The sequence below is a fragment of the Cavia porcellus genome, unplaced genomic scaffold (assembly GCF_034190915.1).
Source record: "Cavia porcellus strain 051 isolate PalLab524CR breed Dunkin Hartley unplaced genomic scaffold, mCavPor4.1 scaffold_29, whole genome shotgun sequence".
Taxonomy (NCBI): domain Eukaryota; kingdom Metazoa; phylum Chordata; class Mammalia; order Rodentia; family Caviidae; genus Cavia; species Cavia porcellus.
In genome coordinates this window covers 39,784,364-39,803,313 of record NW_026947512.1, presented here as the reverse complement: position 1 = coordinate 39,803,313, position 18,950 = coordinate 39,784,364, and the positions used below count along the sequence as shown (strand labels likewise).

Genomic DNA, 18,950 nt, shown 5'->3' with positions numbered 1-18,950 from the left:
AACCCACCCTTTCCTTTATTCAGCATGGTTACTCTCTACTTACAAAGTTTAGGAGCAGTTTGGAGATTAGTTTCTGTTGTTTGTGGCTGAGTTGCTGACTTGGGTGTTCTCACCTCAGGGTTCCGAGTGGGTGAAGGGAAGAATGGCGCTGTGGATGGCAGGAGAGAAAAAGCAAAAATACGATTCTTCGGGGTGGGTGCAGCTGTGGGTTCAGAGGATGCAGCAGCATTGTCGCCTTGCACTGTAACTTGAACCTTAGTTTCAGACTGAGCCCTAGAGATAGGTGAAGTGTAAGCCTCCGATGACACCCACACAGCTGAGGCAGCAGTTGGATCCAAAGAAATAATAGGGTCCTGGCCTAAACCCCCAGGGTCAAGGTGAGTGGGAGAGTCATACTCAAATATCTTGTCCACGAATACCCACTTGAGGCCAGCAATGCAGAGACAGAGGCTGACCAGGCAAGCCAGAATAGGGACGATGCAGATTTTCTCTGAGTTGAGGCAACCTCTCAGGCGCTCTGCCTCTAGGTACACACAGCAGGGCACAGCCAGGCCCATGAGTCCAGCGGGGCTCCCGTCTTCAGTCTGGGGCTCTGGCATGTCTTCGGCTGCCGGAAGTCCATTGAGAGATGGGTCTGCACTCAGTTGAGTGGAGGGGCTGGAGGACCTCTCGGCAGCTCCCTCAGACATGTCTGGGGAATAAATCTCCATCGGCTCACCTCCAGGAGGCCTGGCCTCCCTCACGGTCCATTACCATGCAGGGCCCCCCCCAAGCAAATGATACAGCATCTTCCAGAGGGAAATCGGTAAGTCGTCCAAGTCCAAGGCCATTACCAAAAGCAAGGAGTTCACAAGGAAAAAAGAAAACAACAAAAACGGGGAGAAAAAAGCTCCTGGCAACTACAAAATAAAAGTAGATTATAATAATTCTTTAGCTGTTGTTTCGGGGCCACTTTTCCAGTTCTTTTAAAGGCTTCTCCAAACCATCCCGACAGACAAGAAGACAAGATCCAAAATAGAAACAGAACCGAGTGCTGGTTAATTAAGTAAACCAGTAGCCCAAACTGAAAGGCATGTTTCTCACCTCAAGCATCTGAAGCTGGTGTCTGCTTAGATGAAGAAAACAACTGTCATGCAGGAGAAGTAAGAGCAACAGCAGGACCAGGGGCGGCAGCGGCGGGAGCAGCGGCGGCGGCAAGAGAGGCAGCAGCGACAGTAGCAACAGCATCCTGTTGTGTTAACGCGGCGGAAAGAGGCTGAATCATTACAGAGCAGCAGGTGCCTGGCCTCTGAGCATCCCTGCAAACAGGAGCATCGCAGGCGCAGCGCCGGGAAGGAGCGGCGGGCGGGAGGGCGGCGACTCCTTCCCCGCCCTGCCTCGGCCTCACCCCACCCCCAACCACTCCTCTTTGTCCTTCTGGAGTGCTCAAGTCACTTTCTTCCTCTGCTGTCTTCCTTGTCACGGTGCCTCTCTCACTCCTCCCTGCCTCATCCCAAGTCAGTCTCAGGCTCTCTCTCTCTCTGTCTCCCTCTCGCAGGCCCCCTTCTATCCCCTCTCTAAACTGCTGCCGGTCTGAGTAAAATCAGGACTCTGCACCCAGCAACACAGGACTGCCAGTGACTTCCTATGTTATCCAATTAGAAGGAATAAAGGCCATCAAATCAAAGAGAGGCAGGCAGGCACCAGTTAAGCTTGAGCCCCACGGCCCCCACCCCTTGTCCTTTTTTTTTCTTTTCTTTTTTCTTTCTCCATGAAAGCAGCCTCAGTCCTCCACCACCCCCCAACCCCCCAATCTTGCTTGCTTTCAGTCTTGCTGGCTCTCTCTTTACTTCACCCACTGCCGGGTCAGAAAAAGCCAGCGATCGATTCTAGCAATCTAACAAGGCTGGGCTGGGGCGGGGGATGTAGGTGGGACCTTCTGGGTCGGACCTGAGGCTTGGCAAAGTCTGATATCTGATGCCTCCCTAGAGAGGTAAGCTTTGCAACAGCAATTCCTGCCTGCCTGCTGCTCAGAGATACATTCCTTCCCTGCCCTCTACTAAGTTTTGTTCACCAACAGGACTGCTGTTACTTGATTTTCAGCTAACAGTTAGAACATCCTTTCTAACCATGGACAGCTCTGCCTTTCGGCTTTCTGGGATGACTGTCAGATTCCCTCAGGCCCAGCCTCGCAGGCTGAAGTTGCAGGAAGTGGGGAAGGGAGGGAAAAGGACCCCACACAAGTCCCCTTTCTTTAAATTTCCTTGTTTGCCCCCCCCCCCCGCAGACTAGACTAATGTCAAGCTAGAAGAAACACTCTAAGTAACAGAGCTATGAAGGAGCAAAGGTTACTGCTTTTTCATTTTGAAATTAGCCTTGCCTTGTGACTCCATACTGCAGAGGTTTGAATCTCCTGGATGCTGTAATATATACCATGTCCTCAGCTATAACCGCACAGCATGTATTAAGAAGAGTTTTCCGTAAGAGTATGCCATTTGAATTAGGTTTGAGGAGTGATACCTTACAGATAATTTGAATGCTGATTTTATTTTTTCATCTAAGGCAACAGTCAAGAGCCAGAGAAACAGGTTGTCCACAAACGAGAACGCAGGCTGCTTGGAGCATTCTGTTGCATGTCGGTGTACACTGCATGCATCTGAATCCTTAATCCACACTTCACTGTAACTGGACATCCAAATGGTTTCAGAGGAGCCATTCTGTTTACCTTTGTCAATAAGAATCATTAAAACTCCCTTTAAATCAGTACTATATATCCATCACGTGAGTCCCAGAAGCTTTAAAATTCAGAGCTCAAGTCCGAAAAAACCTGCTTTTAAGCACATTGTATTTCATACAGCACAATCTCCACTGCTTTGAAACATGCTTAAGCTTCAAATGGTAGGCCCTAAGAATATTATCATTTCCTTCAAGATGAAATTATTCTATAATTGTAAATGACTTAAGGAGTATTAAAGTCTTAAACTGTGTTTTCAGTACCATCACTAATACCAACAAAAGCCTAAACTAATTTACATAATTGTTACCATGACTATAGAAAGCTTTTGGGCAAAATAAGTTATCCTTTACTTCATTTCCACATAACCTGCATCTACATACCAGTAACCAGTATTTTAAAATAATTCCTATATGTATTTTTTAGTTTTACTTATTTGAATTTGAAGGAATGAAAGCTGTCTTAACAAAGATTCCATGTTTCTGTCTTAACAAAGATTCCAAGACCTGAAATTCCACAGAAATTTTCTATGGGAACATATGTTTCTTAAGATCTTAATTATCAATATGTAAATATTAAAAAATGGTTTAAACAAGTAGAAGTAGATGTTAAAGTAGGGTAATTTTGAATTTCTTCAAACATCATCCAATTTAAGTATATAAGCACTTACCTCTTCAAACCTGCTCTAGACTCTCAAGTCTAATACTTTGATAAATTATCCAAGGCTAAGATCAAAATGGAGTTCAGGTACCCAGAAGTTGAAAAAAGGAGAAGATATTAAAAACCCCCATACTTGAAAAAAATGGTTCTTAACTTACATTAATATCAATCACTCACCTCACTTTAACCATTAAGAGAAAACATACTCATTGGATAAAAATAAAAAAATTAGTGGGGGCCTCTATAACTGTCATATTACAAATCATTAACTCTCACACACACACACAAAATACCAATGTATTTTATGAAGTCCAGCACAAAACATCACAGAATCCTACAATTTCAATAACTGTTCTTTGCCTTGAACTATGCAAATTACACTTCAAGTTATACATATTTCTCTCTGCAAATGAATTTTATGAACTTTGTATAGCACCTTGGTTTTCAGATCAGCTTGTAGACAGTCAGCTTCCTACAAATTGTCTTTCCCACTAAATTGGAAGATGAATGTAATTGGAGAAAGGAGGTAAGACAGGAGGCGAAGAACAAAAGGAATCCCCCACTACTTCTACCTTGGGAGTAGAGCCAGAAGTTACCATTATCCATCCATCAAATCCATCACAGCTATAAGGGTGTGAGGAAGGGTAGTAAGCATGAGGCTAGAGGTCAGACTTCCCTTTGGTTGAACATGTAGTTCTGTATGAATAACAGCAAGGATGTACTATTTTAACTCTCTTAAGTTTCACCCTAACAAAATCCAGGAACACCCATATTGCACACCCTCTTTAAAAACACGAAGAGAGACAAAAGTTTTACTACCTTTTAAAATCTTATATTACTGCCTCCCTTCTAACAATGAAAGCGACCTTATTTCTAATCATTACTAGTCCTATGTAGTCTTTAATACTTTTACAGTAAAGAAATAGTTACTTTGAGAGAGTAAAGTGACTCAGGAAATTTAGCCACAGACTAAAATGGAGCCAAGATTTGCAGAAGGTGTGACTCATGCTATTTCAGCCAAAACCAGTTTTTATCTTTTAATCAAAAGACTACATCTATTATATATATTTATACGTATTAGTTCAGTGTAGAAATAAGAGAACCAGACGGTGCAACAATGATATAGGAATTAGCCAAATATAGTTAACAAATTGAAAATCACTTAGTTCCTAAAATAAGAGCCTCCTAAAATTTTGTCTGGTGACTTTTGGGAGTAAGCTGTAAAGATTAAGCACAGGCCATGTAAATATCATCTATTTATGGTTTAAATCAACTGTGTGCTTCCACAGTATCAGTTGCAAGAGTCTTTGGGGTAAGCTATCTCAAAACGGTTTAAAACAGCAACTGCTGCATCATCTCTCACTAGGCCCTGGGGTCACCAGCTTCAGCTGAGTGGCTGCTCTGCTCCACTGGTGCCAGCTGGGGCTGCAATCAGCTGGATGTGCCATTTGGCTGAACTATTCAAGATGGCTGACAAGTTATGCCTGGCAGCGGAAACCAGGTGGCACCAAATGGTGCACCAGCACAAGGCCTCTCTATGAGACTTGAGCTTCTTGTAGCACAGTGGTGATTTCTAAGAGGAGGATTCCTCTCCAGACAAAGGAAGCACAAGCTGCTAAACTTGCTATGGATTGGACGTGAACAGGGCTTAAACTACTGTACCCTATAAACACAGCTCTAGCACTCCCAGTGGCAGCTTTGACTCAGGGCAGAAGTAATGAGTCCTGATGGACAAAGTTAGGATGTTTTGCTGCCTTGCATAACCCACTATTGGGTAAGGAAGCAAATGATAGTAAGCCACTGGGGCCACCAGGAGACACAGTAATACAGAGCAGAGTTGGCAGACTCAATCCAAACACACTCCTGTTTCTAATCTACTGTCATACATTACAAATTTCTTCCAAGCCAGCTTCAATAAAGAAAATATCTTGTCACAGCAACCAATAAAAGATACCAAAATTCCTCTGCTACTTCAACTCAAGCAAAGCTATATAGTGGTGCATTACCTTTATTTATTTTATTATTCTAAGTATGTAACATAGCTCCAGTGGAAGAAAAGGGATGATAAATGTCATTGGCTTTTTTTTTTAGAAAGTAGTAAAATACAACAGAACAAGACAGAATAAAGCCAACTGAGACCGTGTAGTGAAACTGGTACAGAACTTCACAGCAGGTTACTGGGATAACAGTAATAGGTATCACAGTATATTTCGTTATCTTTGCAATAGTTGTTCTTTCAATCACGTATATCAAAATAAAATGAAATACAGAACATTATAGAGCTTATCAAAACAGAATATTTAATAGAGCCGTACCATTAATCAGAATAAAGCAAAACAGTAATAAAATTGCCTTCAAAGAGATGGTAGAAGGAAATCCCCTTATTTGCTACGGTCAACTTCCCAGGAGATGCTCAGATTTCTGGTTTCCATTTGCTAATGGGGGGGGGGGTGTCAGGGGAAAGGGGTAAGGAAGTGTGATGTTTGACTCTAGGCCATGCACCAGTAGGCTCACTATTGCCTAGCAGGGAGGCAGGCTGTTTGCTTGGTTTCCCAGCACCATAAGTTCCAACATGGTGCAGATCTCAGGAGACACTGGTGTTTCTCCCCCTGGAAGGGCTGCAGCCTGCCACACTATAGCTGCTTACCAGGGAAGTGAGCTGCTTGCTTGGTTTCCCAGGGTCCTAAGTTCCAACATAGCACGGATCTCAGGAGATGCTGGTGGTTCTCCCACTGGAGGAGCCACAGCCTGCCACACCACAGCCACTTACCAGCATGTCACTGGCTTTTAAAGATATATAACAATCATCTCCTTTATCTTCTTTTCCTTTTCTCTTTTATCTTTTTTTCCTCTGCCTTTCTCTCCCTCTCTCTTTTGCTTTTTTTCCTCTTTTCTGTTTCTAAGTTTATCCTTAATTCTAAATTTTACGATTAAAAGAAGTAGAATTTACTTTATAGAATATAGTTTAGAATGATGACAGTGGCAATTTTATTTTTGGAAATAACTATGTAGAAGTGGTAAATAATATGGAACCATGATTTGCACCAGGAAAATAATTTTAAAAGCTCCCTTGGAATATACAGTACCCAAATGGAGTGGATGGACTTTCCCATCCTTCAATAATATCCCCTCAGCCTTTATAAAGCCCTGGCTACTTTTCCCAAACACCTACCCAGCATTTCTTCCCTATACCATTTATTAGGCCATATTTTCATGGAATATGATATTGTCTAATTATGTGATATATACAGGAATAAAGAACAAAATTTCTTAGAAGGCAAGCACTATCAATATCTATTTGTTCTAAAACTAGCTGTATGATCCATTGACTATATATGCATTTGTTTTTATTTTTAATAGAGTTTGAATTACCCAGAATACAGAACCTTTAACAAATTAATAGGCTTTTTTCATATCCATTTACGTATCCAAAATACCATCTCTGTGCCCTTCCATAGTTATAAAATCTTTTAATAGTTAAGAACTTCCTTAACAAAATTTTTTCTGATTACTTCCAAATATGCCTTATATGAATTTAGCCTGTTCTGTTAAAACAGCTTTCTCAAAAGTATTTCTCACTCATAGAGACCTTTCAGTGGGTAGGAAGTTTGAAATAAATCAATATTTAATTGTTATTCCTATAATTTTTTTCTCTCCAATAAAGCAGAAAAGTTCTCTAAAGGTAAACTAAGTCCAAGAATTGTCTGCTATTTTTCTACATTATTTATGATACTAACCAGGTGAGAGAAAAGGCATTTCTCCTTATTGGCAAGTATTTTCTGCCACTTTCAGAGGGAGTCTTGACTTTGTGCTTGAGTCTTACCCACTTACAATGTTCTCCAAGATGACTATTTTACCTAACATTAAGAGTTATTTTGTGAGATTTTGTATCAAGCACTTGGTATTGATTGTGCTTCTATGTTCTTACTTTGTGACATGATGATCAATTTACTCTGGCACATTTTGTACTTTCTGGGTTTAATCTTTTACCATTCAAGATAAAGTAAATGATCTCAAGGTTGAGAATACCATGTATAATTTCATATACAAAAAAGTTTTATTGTATATTATAAATTATAATGAGCTTACTTTTATAGTGAGGTTAGTTTGAAATAACGTATTAATTCTTGTTTGCATGAAGATTTTAAAAATTTACTCTTTTTAATTGACACAAATTGTGCAGGATACAATGTCATAATTTAAAACATGTTTATAATGTGTAATTATTTAATCAGAATAATCACCTATCTGCTTACCATTCCTTAGAAATTGTATCCTAATGTTACAAGTTATTTCTTCAGTGTTGGAACTTGATGGAGTTGGGAGTTATAACTTTTGTGACAAATGCCACTGATTTGTTTATATTTAAATGGTTATTTTGTGATGTTACTTTCAACACTATGAAAAAAATTACACTGGACATTCATCACCATTTCAGTTTCCATACATTTAATTAAAACACACACACACACACACACACACACACACACAAGTTATATAACTACTATTTCTAGTGGTCTGTATTAAAATCGTGAAAGTCTGTGAAATGTTCATTGTTTTTTCATTTGTAAAGCATCTAATAAGTGATGAAAGGTCTGGACTTGTAGTTTCTGGGTAGAGTACATGCCCAGGATGTGTGAGGCCTTTGGTTCATCCCCCTTGGGTCTCAAAACATGTTAAATTTCTGATAATATCTTCAGGACCTCAAAAGCACAATAATACTTTAATAAACTGACTAGCCCTTGATAATCTCCAGAGAATTTTTATGAGAAAATAAGAAAAAGGCTTACTTTGTTCCATTTTTATACTTAAAATATTATTTCTCACTTTTCAACTCTGTTCCATCTACCTACATAGAATATACCGGAAGCACAAGGAAAGGATTAGATGAAAGTGGCAGTCGTCCAGGACGACCTCTGCTTTTGCACAATGTGCTTTGCATCAAATGTGTGATAAGTCACCAGGAGAATATAAGATCCACAAGGACACACACTGGTGTCTGTCACCACTACCACATCCCCAGTGTCTATAACACACATGAAACACAGGAGGCAATCTATTGCCATGTATTTCTTAAATGAATACATCAGTATGAAAGTTATACTGAAATATACAAACTATGGGCAATCGTCTTTAAAACATGGATACTGCACACAGAATTTTACCTATGTGAGTCAATGCAAATAATGCTAAGTTACACAGTGTTTTGTCTGTGTGTGTGTGTGTGTGTGTGTGTGTGTGTGTGTGTGTGTACATGTGCGTGCATGTGCAGGTAGCTGTATACTAGGTAGAGGAAAAATAAAAATTATCTTTACCTTTATAGTGATTACTTTCATACAAGTAGATGATAATTTATGTTTACTAGAGTGCTATATATTGGATCAGTTACCTGGAACAAAAATATTTGCTTTGTTTCATTGATATTTACCTTTTCAGTTAAGTTGAGGGCACAGAGCAGAATAGCTAACAGAGATTTTCTATTTGTTTGCTTTTCCCTCAAGTGTTATGGCAAAGTCACAAAAAATACAAGCAATTGTTTGGCTTCTATTCACATATACATGTATAATCTTAGTTAACAAAATAATAACTGATTATTTATAGTGTAATAAAAGAAATGGTTTAAAATGACAGAAATATACCTTTGCTAATCTATGGCAGATTACTACAAGCTCAGTAAAGTTTCAAAAATGGAAATAATTGAGCTTGATTGATATCTAGGTAGTAATTTTTGTTTAAAGTTCAGCTGAATATCAGCTGACTCTAAAAACCAATCTCCAAAACAACCCAGAAATGCAGTTTGTATGTAGCATATCACTAACCCCAAACATTCTAAGAATGTATTAATTTGACTTTGAAAATATTCTGCTTAAAATAGAAACTAAGCATGAGACTGTATATGTGTGAAGGGAGTTAGGAATTACTCAAACAAATAGCAGTTTAGGAACTTACATAAAAATCATTCTAGATATGATATAAACCCTAATAATTACCTGAAATAAAGGAAGCTTGGGGGAAGCAATTATCAGAAATGTTTAATTTCAGAATTTGTAAATCTGGAAATGCTCCAACCACAGGAGAGGCTTTACTATACACATTTTCCTTAAAGTCCACAGTTATTTCTCACTTTTCTTGCTCAAAATGAAAATGTAAAGTTGCACCAACAGGAAACTTGGAATATCTGGAAACTTGCGTATATAAAAATATACGCAGCTTCCAGAATTGATCCTGTATTCTGAGTGAGTCCCCTAAACTGGCAAGGTACATACTTCTAAGGTTCCAGCCTTATGATGCTCATAGAAGCTGAAATATACTATCTGAAACAAAATGCCACCCTAGTACTTATCTTCTGCTTCTCAGCTTAAGGGGTGAAAACTTTTCCTACATTGTTACAATTTTGTTACTCTGAAAGTATAAATTTACAAGTGCTGAAATAAAATATCTAATGATTTTACTTCCAGCTCAAAAGTTCCTATCATAAATCACACAAGATATTCCTAGAATCAGATTTTCTTACCAATGATTTGCTTACTTTCTGTTGGACAAATTGTATTAAAAGAATTTAGGTTTAATGCAAAGCCCAATTCTAATTTCAATAACGATTCAATTTAAATTTTTCACTGGCTGCATGTTGTAGCTGGAACAGAACTTACTCATGAATTTTGTTTTATACAACAAAAAGAAATCTGGTGACATTGAAATTAATTTCAGAGTCATGACTAGAATTCAGGTCCTCTGCTTTCAAATTACATCTACCAAGGACAGTTCTTTAGTTATGCACTGTATTGATAAATAGAAATTGATTTAGACAATTCAGATTTTTTGATGTCTGCTGCCATGAATAATATTCACAGAAATACAGCACTTAGATCCTTTCACAAAGACTATTTCTATCTGAAAGATTATTCTACTGAATGTTCCCATGTTTACTTGTCATGATTCTACTTAATGGCCCCTCCTTCTTAAAGATATTCAGTCTCCAATGTTTGTATTTTGACTGCAACTCACAGCATTTCACCAAGATGCACACAGGGCCTACTCTAGGACCCAATCACTTTCACTGAGAACAGGCTGGAGATAAGGTTAACCTGTTAGTGGTAGGAAGGGTGTGTACATTCAGAGATGATTACACCCTAACACTTAGCATCCTATCAGTATTGCAGGAGGTCAAACACACACTGTATCAGGAGCTACCAACCCTAAGGGCTGGAGAGCCAACATGGCTTCTTCTTTTAATTTAGAGAATTGCAGACTGGATGGGACGGGGGAAGAACACAATGTTCTGATGGCTGAGTTATACTCTGAATATGAAGACTAGAAAATTCCAGACCCACACATGGTAGATTATTCAAGAAGATGATATATTCTGTGTTGAAATAATCCATCCTACATGTAATTCTTAAGATGTAGTGAGATATACACGCCATGCATAGTAGGATATTTGGGGATAAAATGTTCTCATGTTACTTGAGAATGCATTTAAAAAAAAGAACTGATGGCAATTTCAATGACACTTGAAAAAGCAAATATAGGAAAAATGTTAGTTGTAAGTCTAAATGGCTTGTGTATTCTCCAACCTTTTTAAATAACAATAGTAAACTCCTGGGAAATAGTTTTAAAAAATTATTTTCTTAGCAGTTACTGGACATATATATCTGATAGAAAAGCCAGCAGTTTTATGATAGAAACCCATTAACTTATGTTAAACAAACAAGATAATCCCCCAAATCCACATCTAGCAACCTGTACCAGGTAACTTCCCCTCCTCCACCACCCCCTGTAGTTTTAAAATGAATTTCAAAGATTCATATAATGAAAGATTCATATAATTTGGACCATTATCTACTGGCAATAAAATACCTTTATATGACAAATCATTAATTGCTATAGCAATTCTAAGAGCTTTTCCTGCGTCCCCACCTCCAGTATCATTTATTTATTGAGAAGAGATTTTCATTAATTGAAAGCCTTCAACTGTTAGGGAGCTGAAACATCTATAAATAATATGAATAGGGAAAGCTGTATGTTCATACTCACTTATAAAATCAGAAGGGGTAGATGGCAGGCCTCATTCTGCTGAAACCGGATTGCTGAATTTTTCAAGATATTCCCAGCTCAAATGCGCCTTTATCAGTGGCTAAGTGGTCAATGACTCATAGGTCATCGGTTATGATGGGAGCTTCTCCATGCTGTTTTTCCCACCCAGTTATGCCTACAGATATTTTATAAACTACTAAATATGTATGATGCAGTGTAAAACCTCTTTAAAAGCTTCTGTCTTTAACTAAATCACATCATTGACAGCAAGAGGCATGCAGAGCAATTGAAACTAACAGGAAAAGTACTTCTTTTACATATCATTGCCATGCAGAGAGCTCCAACCCTGTGCTTCTTTCTGTCTGTATACTCTTCTTGCAAGACGGGAAAGGCTCAATTTAAATGGCTCAAAATGTCTTTAGACAGGCCTCTAAATTGACACATATATCTGTTGGAATATTTTTCAAAATCTTCCTTGTGGTTTTGTCAGGATGACTCTGTCACTTGAGGCCATATAAATAACCTTTCCGGAGGTTGAATCTCTTTAACCACAGGTTAACTACCTGGATTTAGTTCACTTTCATCTTCTATCTTGACCTTCCAAATGTGTACTGCTGTTGACTGACTGACATGAAAGCACCGAAAAGGTGTCTCTGTGTAGCTGGACAATTCTTCTGTTTTATCACTGCGAATATCCCAAGTCAAACATTTTGAATAGGAAACATGAAAAGTTAAATTGTTATTATTCATTCATTCATACCTTTTGACTGCAGGACTCCAGCAAGCTACTTTTAAATAAGCAGTTTTCCAAAGCCTCTAAGCATTTGATAATGCAAAAGAATAGGTCTCACAATTTTTTTAATAGTGCCACACAAACAACAATCATTTTAGTTCATATCATACACAGAATTAAGTATGCTCCTAGATGCATGTTATTTATGGATCTGACCTATGGCTAAAGGAAAGAAAATAAGTTAAGTAGGTACAAAAGCAATTCTCTGTTTTTCAGTTCTGGGAACTGAATGCAGGGTCTCATGGAAGCTAGGCAAGGGCTAACCTCTAACCTCTGACACCAACCCGTCTCTTCAGTCCCATAATTATCTTGCTGCTGGAAATGCAGGGTTGAATGACAGAGTTGTCCAACTCCAAATGAAATAGCATTTATGTGATTTGGCCAACATATTGCAACTAATTAGGAAATTTGCCACTCAGCACTTAAAACATTTTCTTTTCATTAAATTCCAGGTAAGAAAAAAGATAAAACCTCAGGATTACCTGCTTTTCAAAAGCAGCAGATTCCAAATTTTAAGGTCAGTGTATCACATATAATAAGAATAGTTCCCATCTCTAAATCCCCAAGATACAAGTTAATGGATTTAAATATCCATTAACCTACTCATCCCAAAATGTATAGTAAGTAGCTAGTTACTTGCTCGGCATTATGCCGGGGTTGGTAGAATTGGTAGCAAATTGCTAAAAGAATTTCCATCCTTTTCATCTGTCTTCCCTGAGGTCAGAGTGAGATCTTCAGAAAGTGAGAGCAAGATTTAAATTTTGAGAGTGGTAAGATCTGAGCCCTCTTAGAAAACACAAGGGGGGGCGGGACACGGCAGGGAAGGCAGGGCGGGAGAAGCAAGCCAGTCACTGCGCTGAGTAAAGCATCTACATCAGTCCGTACTTAAAATCTTCACAATTAAGCTGCAAGTGAAGGGCTATCTCTTCCAATTTACAGATGAGAAAAGGAAGAGTTAAAGAACATACACAAAGATAATCTGTGATTACATAGCTAGAAAATGTGAAGCTAAAATCCAAAGCATGTGACTTTAGGAACCACTGAACACTTTTAAAACCACAGAACACTATCATAGAACCCTTTTTTAAAAATGTTATTAATTACATAATCTTTTTTTACAACAGCACAATTTTTATTTCTTATTCTATAAGACTTAAGTGGGAGGGGAGGTGGAGAAAGAAGAAGTAAATATGATGACCGGACTAGCTCACACACTTTTCAGATCATTGTAGCACTCTGTTCCAACATTCGGATTTAATGTGTATCATTAGTCTGTCCACTTAATTACACTGTGTCTTTTTTCTAGCCTTGATGAAACCTATTTAAATAAGGCTGTAAGTTGTATGAATCTAAAAACATTTAATGTACAATTCAGGATGAGGATACTCTGGCATATTTCTTCCATCAGCAACAAAATGAAGAGAGTACACCATAAAACAAATTCAGAGCTCTGCAGGAAAATTTAATTTCTTTCAATTTTTTATAAAAAAAATCAATCTTGAAAACATTGCAAATACAGCAAGACAGAAATCTCTCAAATTAAAGTGAAAAGGAAATATTGGATTGTTAGTTCATGTCTCTTGTGCCACAGATTTTCCATCTAGCATACTTTTTTAGGTTTTCCCAGGTGAATTCTAGGGTGAGGCTGTCCTGCTATTTTTGGAAACTTTATTCATTCGTATATTCATTCAATGATTATTTACCAAGTGCTTAATAGCAAACAGGAAAGAGCTCGGGAGAAAGAGACATTATGTTACATTCTAATGGAAGACATGCTTTTCTTAACCCCAGTCTGGCACAAAGGCTAAGACTTCAGCAGTAAAAGTCCACAGAATTTTAAGAGTTATAATGAATTGTATTTACGTGGTTGACACATGTGATTTTTTTAAAGTGAGGTTGTCAGAAAACACTTTATTGTATATGAGTGTCTAAATAGCTGAGATTTTCCTTTACTCAGTATTCAGTTAGGAAAATATTTTCTTCTGATAATGCTTTGTTTTGACTAGTGATAGAAGAAAAATGCAAAGACTCAGTTCCAGACAGGACCATTCCTGGACAAGAAGGCTTTAGAGGTACTGGACAATAAGAAGCAGAACAACATAGCCCATCTGTTTCCATTTTAAGTAGCCATCAAAACAAAACACCCGCCAAAACAGATTTGGCTATAGTAGTAATTTGATAATAGGTTGACTTCTTTTTTTTTAATTTTAAGCATTTGGCTTGACTGTCTTGGTGGCTGGGTTAAAACAAATAAGTACAGTGAAAAATTAAAACATTTTATTATTTATTTCATAAAGATTTCCGATTTCCTGGGAATGTGAATGTAAAGTTTTAAAGTAACATTAATCAAGTTTTAGTGAATAATGATGCATGTTGCATAAAAGTTTTGAAATTTGAGTCTAAAACTGTATAGTCAAAATTGAAGGGAAAAATTCACTACATATACATAAATTTCATAATTTCATTTAAAAATTGATTGCGGAGCCAGGCATAGTGGCTCACGCCTATTATCCTAGCACTTGGGAGGCTGAAGGAGGAGGAGAATCTTTGTAAATTCGAGATTAGCCTGGGCTACAAAGTGAGCTCAAGGCCTGCTGGAACTGCATAGAGACCCTGTCTCAAAAAGACAAAAAAGTTGATTGTGAAACAGAAACTAATCAACAAGGACATTTAGTACAATACAAAAAGATAAGTAATATAAACTTTTAGCATTAGTTCTGGTAACGACCTTTCCTGCAACGTTACCAGCAACTGGCATGTGTACAGGTAAAAAAAATACCAAAATACTATTAAAGTTGTAGGTTATCTTCTACAGAAATGTCCGCACTAATTACAAATGCACTAATAGTATTTAGGCATCAATAACAAAATTATTAGGATTCAGAACCTTTATTTAGAAATATAATTTTTCCTTCTTTAAATTAATTCTCATTAAAAGATACAAGACAGTAGAGCAACAGGTGTCTAATTCAACTTCTAAAGCAATTTACAGTTTTTATCTATGCGACATAATTTTAATGCTGAGCTAATTTTAATGCTGCCATTCTGCGATAACTCCGATGACAGCAAATCCCAGGAAGAAAAAGGCACACGCTGTCCAGGTATAGAATTTTCACATTTGATATTAATACTGTGTGCAGGTATATTTTTAAGTGACATGGATACTTGTAAAACTTGTTTCTTTTCTGGTTTAAATACTAATTACTGTAATGCTGAAATGAAACATTAATGTTTAAAGAAAGTTTACTAACAGTTTGAAGTTAAAAGTGTAACTGTGGGGCCAGGGATTTAGCTCAGTGATGTGAGCACCTGTGGGCAAGCACAAGGTCATGAGTTTGATCCCCGGTATAAAAAAAAAAAAAAAAAAAGAGTGTATGTTGCTTACTTTGCTATTAAATTAATACAGCATTCTTATTTCTTCATTACAATCGAATAGTTTGTTACACCATTGAGGTACACGAAGCATTAAATGTTACCTTTAGACAACATCTTATTATTGTTCTTAAGAAAAAGTGTAAAAATGCAATAGATTTCTCATGAACTAAGGGCTTTTAAAGATGATGATTGAATTAGAATCAATCATGGACAAATAATCTATTATTCCTTTTTTAGTTTGTTTTGCTTTGTTTCTTGAGACAGGGTCTTGCTACACAGTTCAGCTTGATGCTGAACTCACTAAGTACCCCCAGCTGCCCTCATGATGTACCCTAGCCTGGCCTTGAATTGGGGTGACCCTCCTTTCTCAGTGTCCCCAAAGTGCTGCTGGTGCATGCACCACCACACCTGGCTGACAAAATAATCTCAGAGGGTCCCAGTTTAACATTACCTAGCTTTCCGTGTTGAATTAAACATTAAGTTTAGTTAACAAATATGTTCTTTTTACTACCCTGTTAATATCTACAATAAATGTAAGTATTCCATTAGAGTTAGTACAGTGATTCATGTCTATATCAAAGGGTCAGGCTCTGATCAGGGATAATAACTGCCTACAACTATTTCCCCAACTGTTCATCTTCCAACTTCTTTATCCTGACCTACAAAAAAAAAATGCCTACTAAAGCCTAAGACTTCAAGTAGTTACAGGAAAAGAGATGCATTATTTATAAGGATGCAGAGGCTAGAAAGCTCGGCTATGCAGTTTATCCCAGCAGTAGTAGGCTCTAAGCTATTGGCAATAGGAACTTTGCCAGTGCATTAGAAGATGAAACAGAAGTGATTGCTGCCAAATAAAATAGCTAAGTAATAACAAATGTTAAAAAAGAAGAGCCTTTGGGGGCTGGGAAGAGTCCTGAGGTCACTTCTGAAATGCAATTTAGGAGATCACCAACGTTTGCCGTCAATGCAGAAGAACTATAATACTAATTAATTCTCTGAGTTTTATCTTTCTTGAGTGCTTGGTTTTTAATTATAAAGATACTTTATTTTTAAATGTTACTAGAATATCTGTACACAAATGAAAATTATAATTGATATAAAAGAGGTCTGATATGTAGTATGCCATTTTAAATTCAGGTATAGGGCCAGGGATATAGCTCAGTGGCATAGTGCCTGCCTGGAAAGTGCAAGGTCCTGAGTTCGGTTCCTGGTATCAATCAATCAATCAATCAATCAAGGAATAATTCATTGTGCATTTGTACTGTCCACCATTTTTAGAAATACACAGTACTGTTTTAGAGATACCAAAAATGGTCTTTCTCCTTTTGATTTTTTAAAAAAGCCACAGTTTTTTATACTTTATGTGTTAAAACTGATATGTTGCCACAGACAGATACCTGTAATGGCTTTAAGAAGATTTCAATATAGTGCCATTCAAGTTTCATGTTTAGTCACTGTTAGTCACTTGGAATTTACACCTCAACACAAGAAAAAGCCGCATGCTTGAAATGTTAGCAACGTCACAGCATGAGAATATTCCATCTTCCCCAGAAAACTAAATAAAACAAGGCTCTAAAAACTGGCAATTGATCTAAACACACACCAAAATGAAACTTACCCCAGAGAGTGTTGAGACCAAATCACCTTCCACAGCAATCTGAAATTTAACTGAAGGCTATGGATGTGTTCTTCTGCTCAAAATTGATATATAAGGGCCCCTCCAAACCAAAAGTGAAGCTGGGCATGGTGGCACCCACCTGTAACCTTTAAGGTTACAGACATGTTTATTCTTTCCTTTGAACAACCTGCACATTCTAGATATTGAATGTGTGTATGTTGTCCTATATAACACTCTCAGTCATGATTCTGTGATTCCAAAGGTGGGGGAATGAGAGACATTCACAGTATTCCTTCTCAATTATCCAAGTAATAAGTAACTAGAATTTGGTGCCTATGCCCTTTATTCTAATAAACATGTGAATATTTCTGTATTTTGCTTATGAACTTTAATTAACAGAGTTAATTTGGTACATGCAGCTTCATTAGGAAAAAAAATACACCACTTCTGAAGATAACTGAGATAATTATTTGCCCTCTGGAGTAGTGTGACAGAGGTCATCACAAGACAAGCTCTTCAGAGTTTCTTTTGCACTCTGTACTCCTATTCAAAAGTAAAAGAACACAGGAAAAAAAAGACTCAGAAAGTCTCAGATTAAGCCTTTGTCCTGCTCTCACTTGTTACAGAGAATTAACAAATAATATTATTGAATATTCAATATTCATAAATACTGAATTGGTGTGCCTGTGTCAGAGTCCTCACTGTATAATGGGACTAAATTTATTTTGGAACAAAAGTACTCAAAGTATAATAGGTGCTTATGAAAGCATATAATATTGTAGCTCTATCCTTATTTATTTTAATAAGAAAAATCCACCTTATTAACATGACTGTAGTAATTTCCTTACTCCCAAATAAACCACTCTTCAGCACCCCACAGAGGAACAGCGACCAGTTAATAACCACATTATAATTTGTAATAATCCTTTCAGGGGAGAGGCGGAGTGTTATAAATTACCAGGAAAACAAGCATTTATCACCAAATGAATAAAATTTACAAATATGAAAGTAATAAATACAACAATATAAACATAGAGTATGAAGGCTTCTCAAAATGTTTCAGGTTCTCTAAAAAAATACTACTGAAGTTGATCAATGTCCTTGTTTAAAGTTGGAGTATTAAAAATATTTAAATATGTGTTGTCAATATTTAAGTCTAAGGTTATTTTTTGCTTCATTGTATGTATGTACAATAAGAAAAAATAATAATGCACTACCTCATTGCTAACGTTTGTAACTACTTAGTACTTCTTGAGAATTGGCATAGGAAATGTTATGGGAATAAAAATATAAATAAACCAACATTCCTTTCTTCATGATCTTCTATCCTGGCATGGAAAATGATGAGTCCACAGTGTGCAATAGTAAGTATTTTTAAATCAAGAGCTTTGTGATCAGAAAGAGAATTGCTAGGGACTAAAGAAGACAGCACTATCTCAGGATAATAAGGACTAATCAACTGTTTGCTTTTATTCTTTGGCTGGATAAAGATTTTCTTTCCCTCTTGCAAAGCAACATTTTAATAAAACATACTAAGAATGACATCTGTAGTAAGTGGGAGAGGGTAGTTAAAATATTTTGAAAATTATTGGGACAACAGCCAACCCTATACTTTATGAAGACTCTCTTTGAGAAGCTTCTACCTAGAATCCACTCAATGCATTTTACCCAAAAAATCATGGCCAAAGTTCTTCAAGTTTTAGAGAAAAACCAGAAATTTGTCTCTACTGTACAATGCAGTGCATGTTATGCCTCAT

General features: G+C 37.2%; 2 protein-coding genes across 21 annotated transcripts in view; both read right to left on the bottom strand.

The window, feature by feature from the left end:
* Nrg1 (neuregulin 1) overlaps nt 1–18,950 on the bottom strand; it is a 999,063-nt gene that overhangs the window by 108,319 nt on the left and 871,794 nt on the right. For 3 of the 20 annotated variants that reach the window (XM_013158064.3, XM_003474881.5, XM_013158066.3), the window contains exon 1: nt 44–961. The exons of 14 other annotated variants lie outside the window; for them this stretch is intronic. In XM_013158064.3, coding sequence (XP_013013518.1) covers nt 44–710 — 667 coding nt within the window. In that variant the 5' untranslated portion in view covers nt 711–961. Of the gene's footprint in view, nt 1–43; nt 974–18,950 lie in introns of those variants that run through there. 3 more of the 20 variants (XM_063240148.1, XM_013158068.3, XM_063240149.1) reach the window with 3 other exon arrangements.
* LOC134474003 (uncharacterized) lies at nt 1,042–1,609 on the bottom strand. Its single transcript, XM_063240152.1, has one exon. The coding sequence runs from the start codon at nt 1,225–1,227 to the stop codon at nt 1,042–1,044; it is 186 nt and encodes a 61-aa protein (XP_063096222.1). The 5' UTR covers nt 1,228–1,609.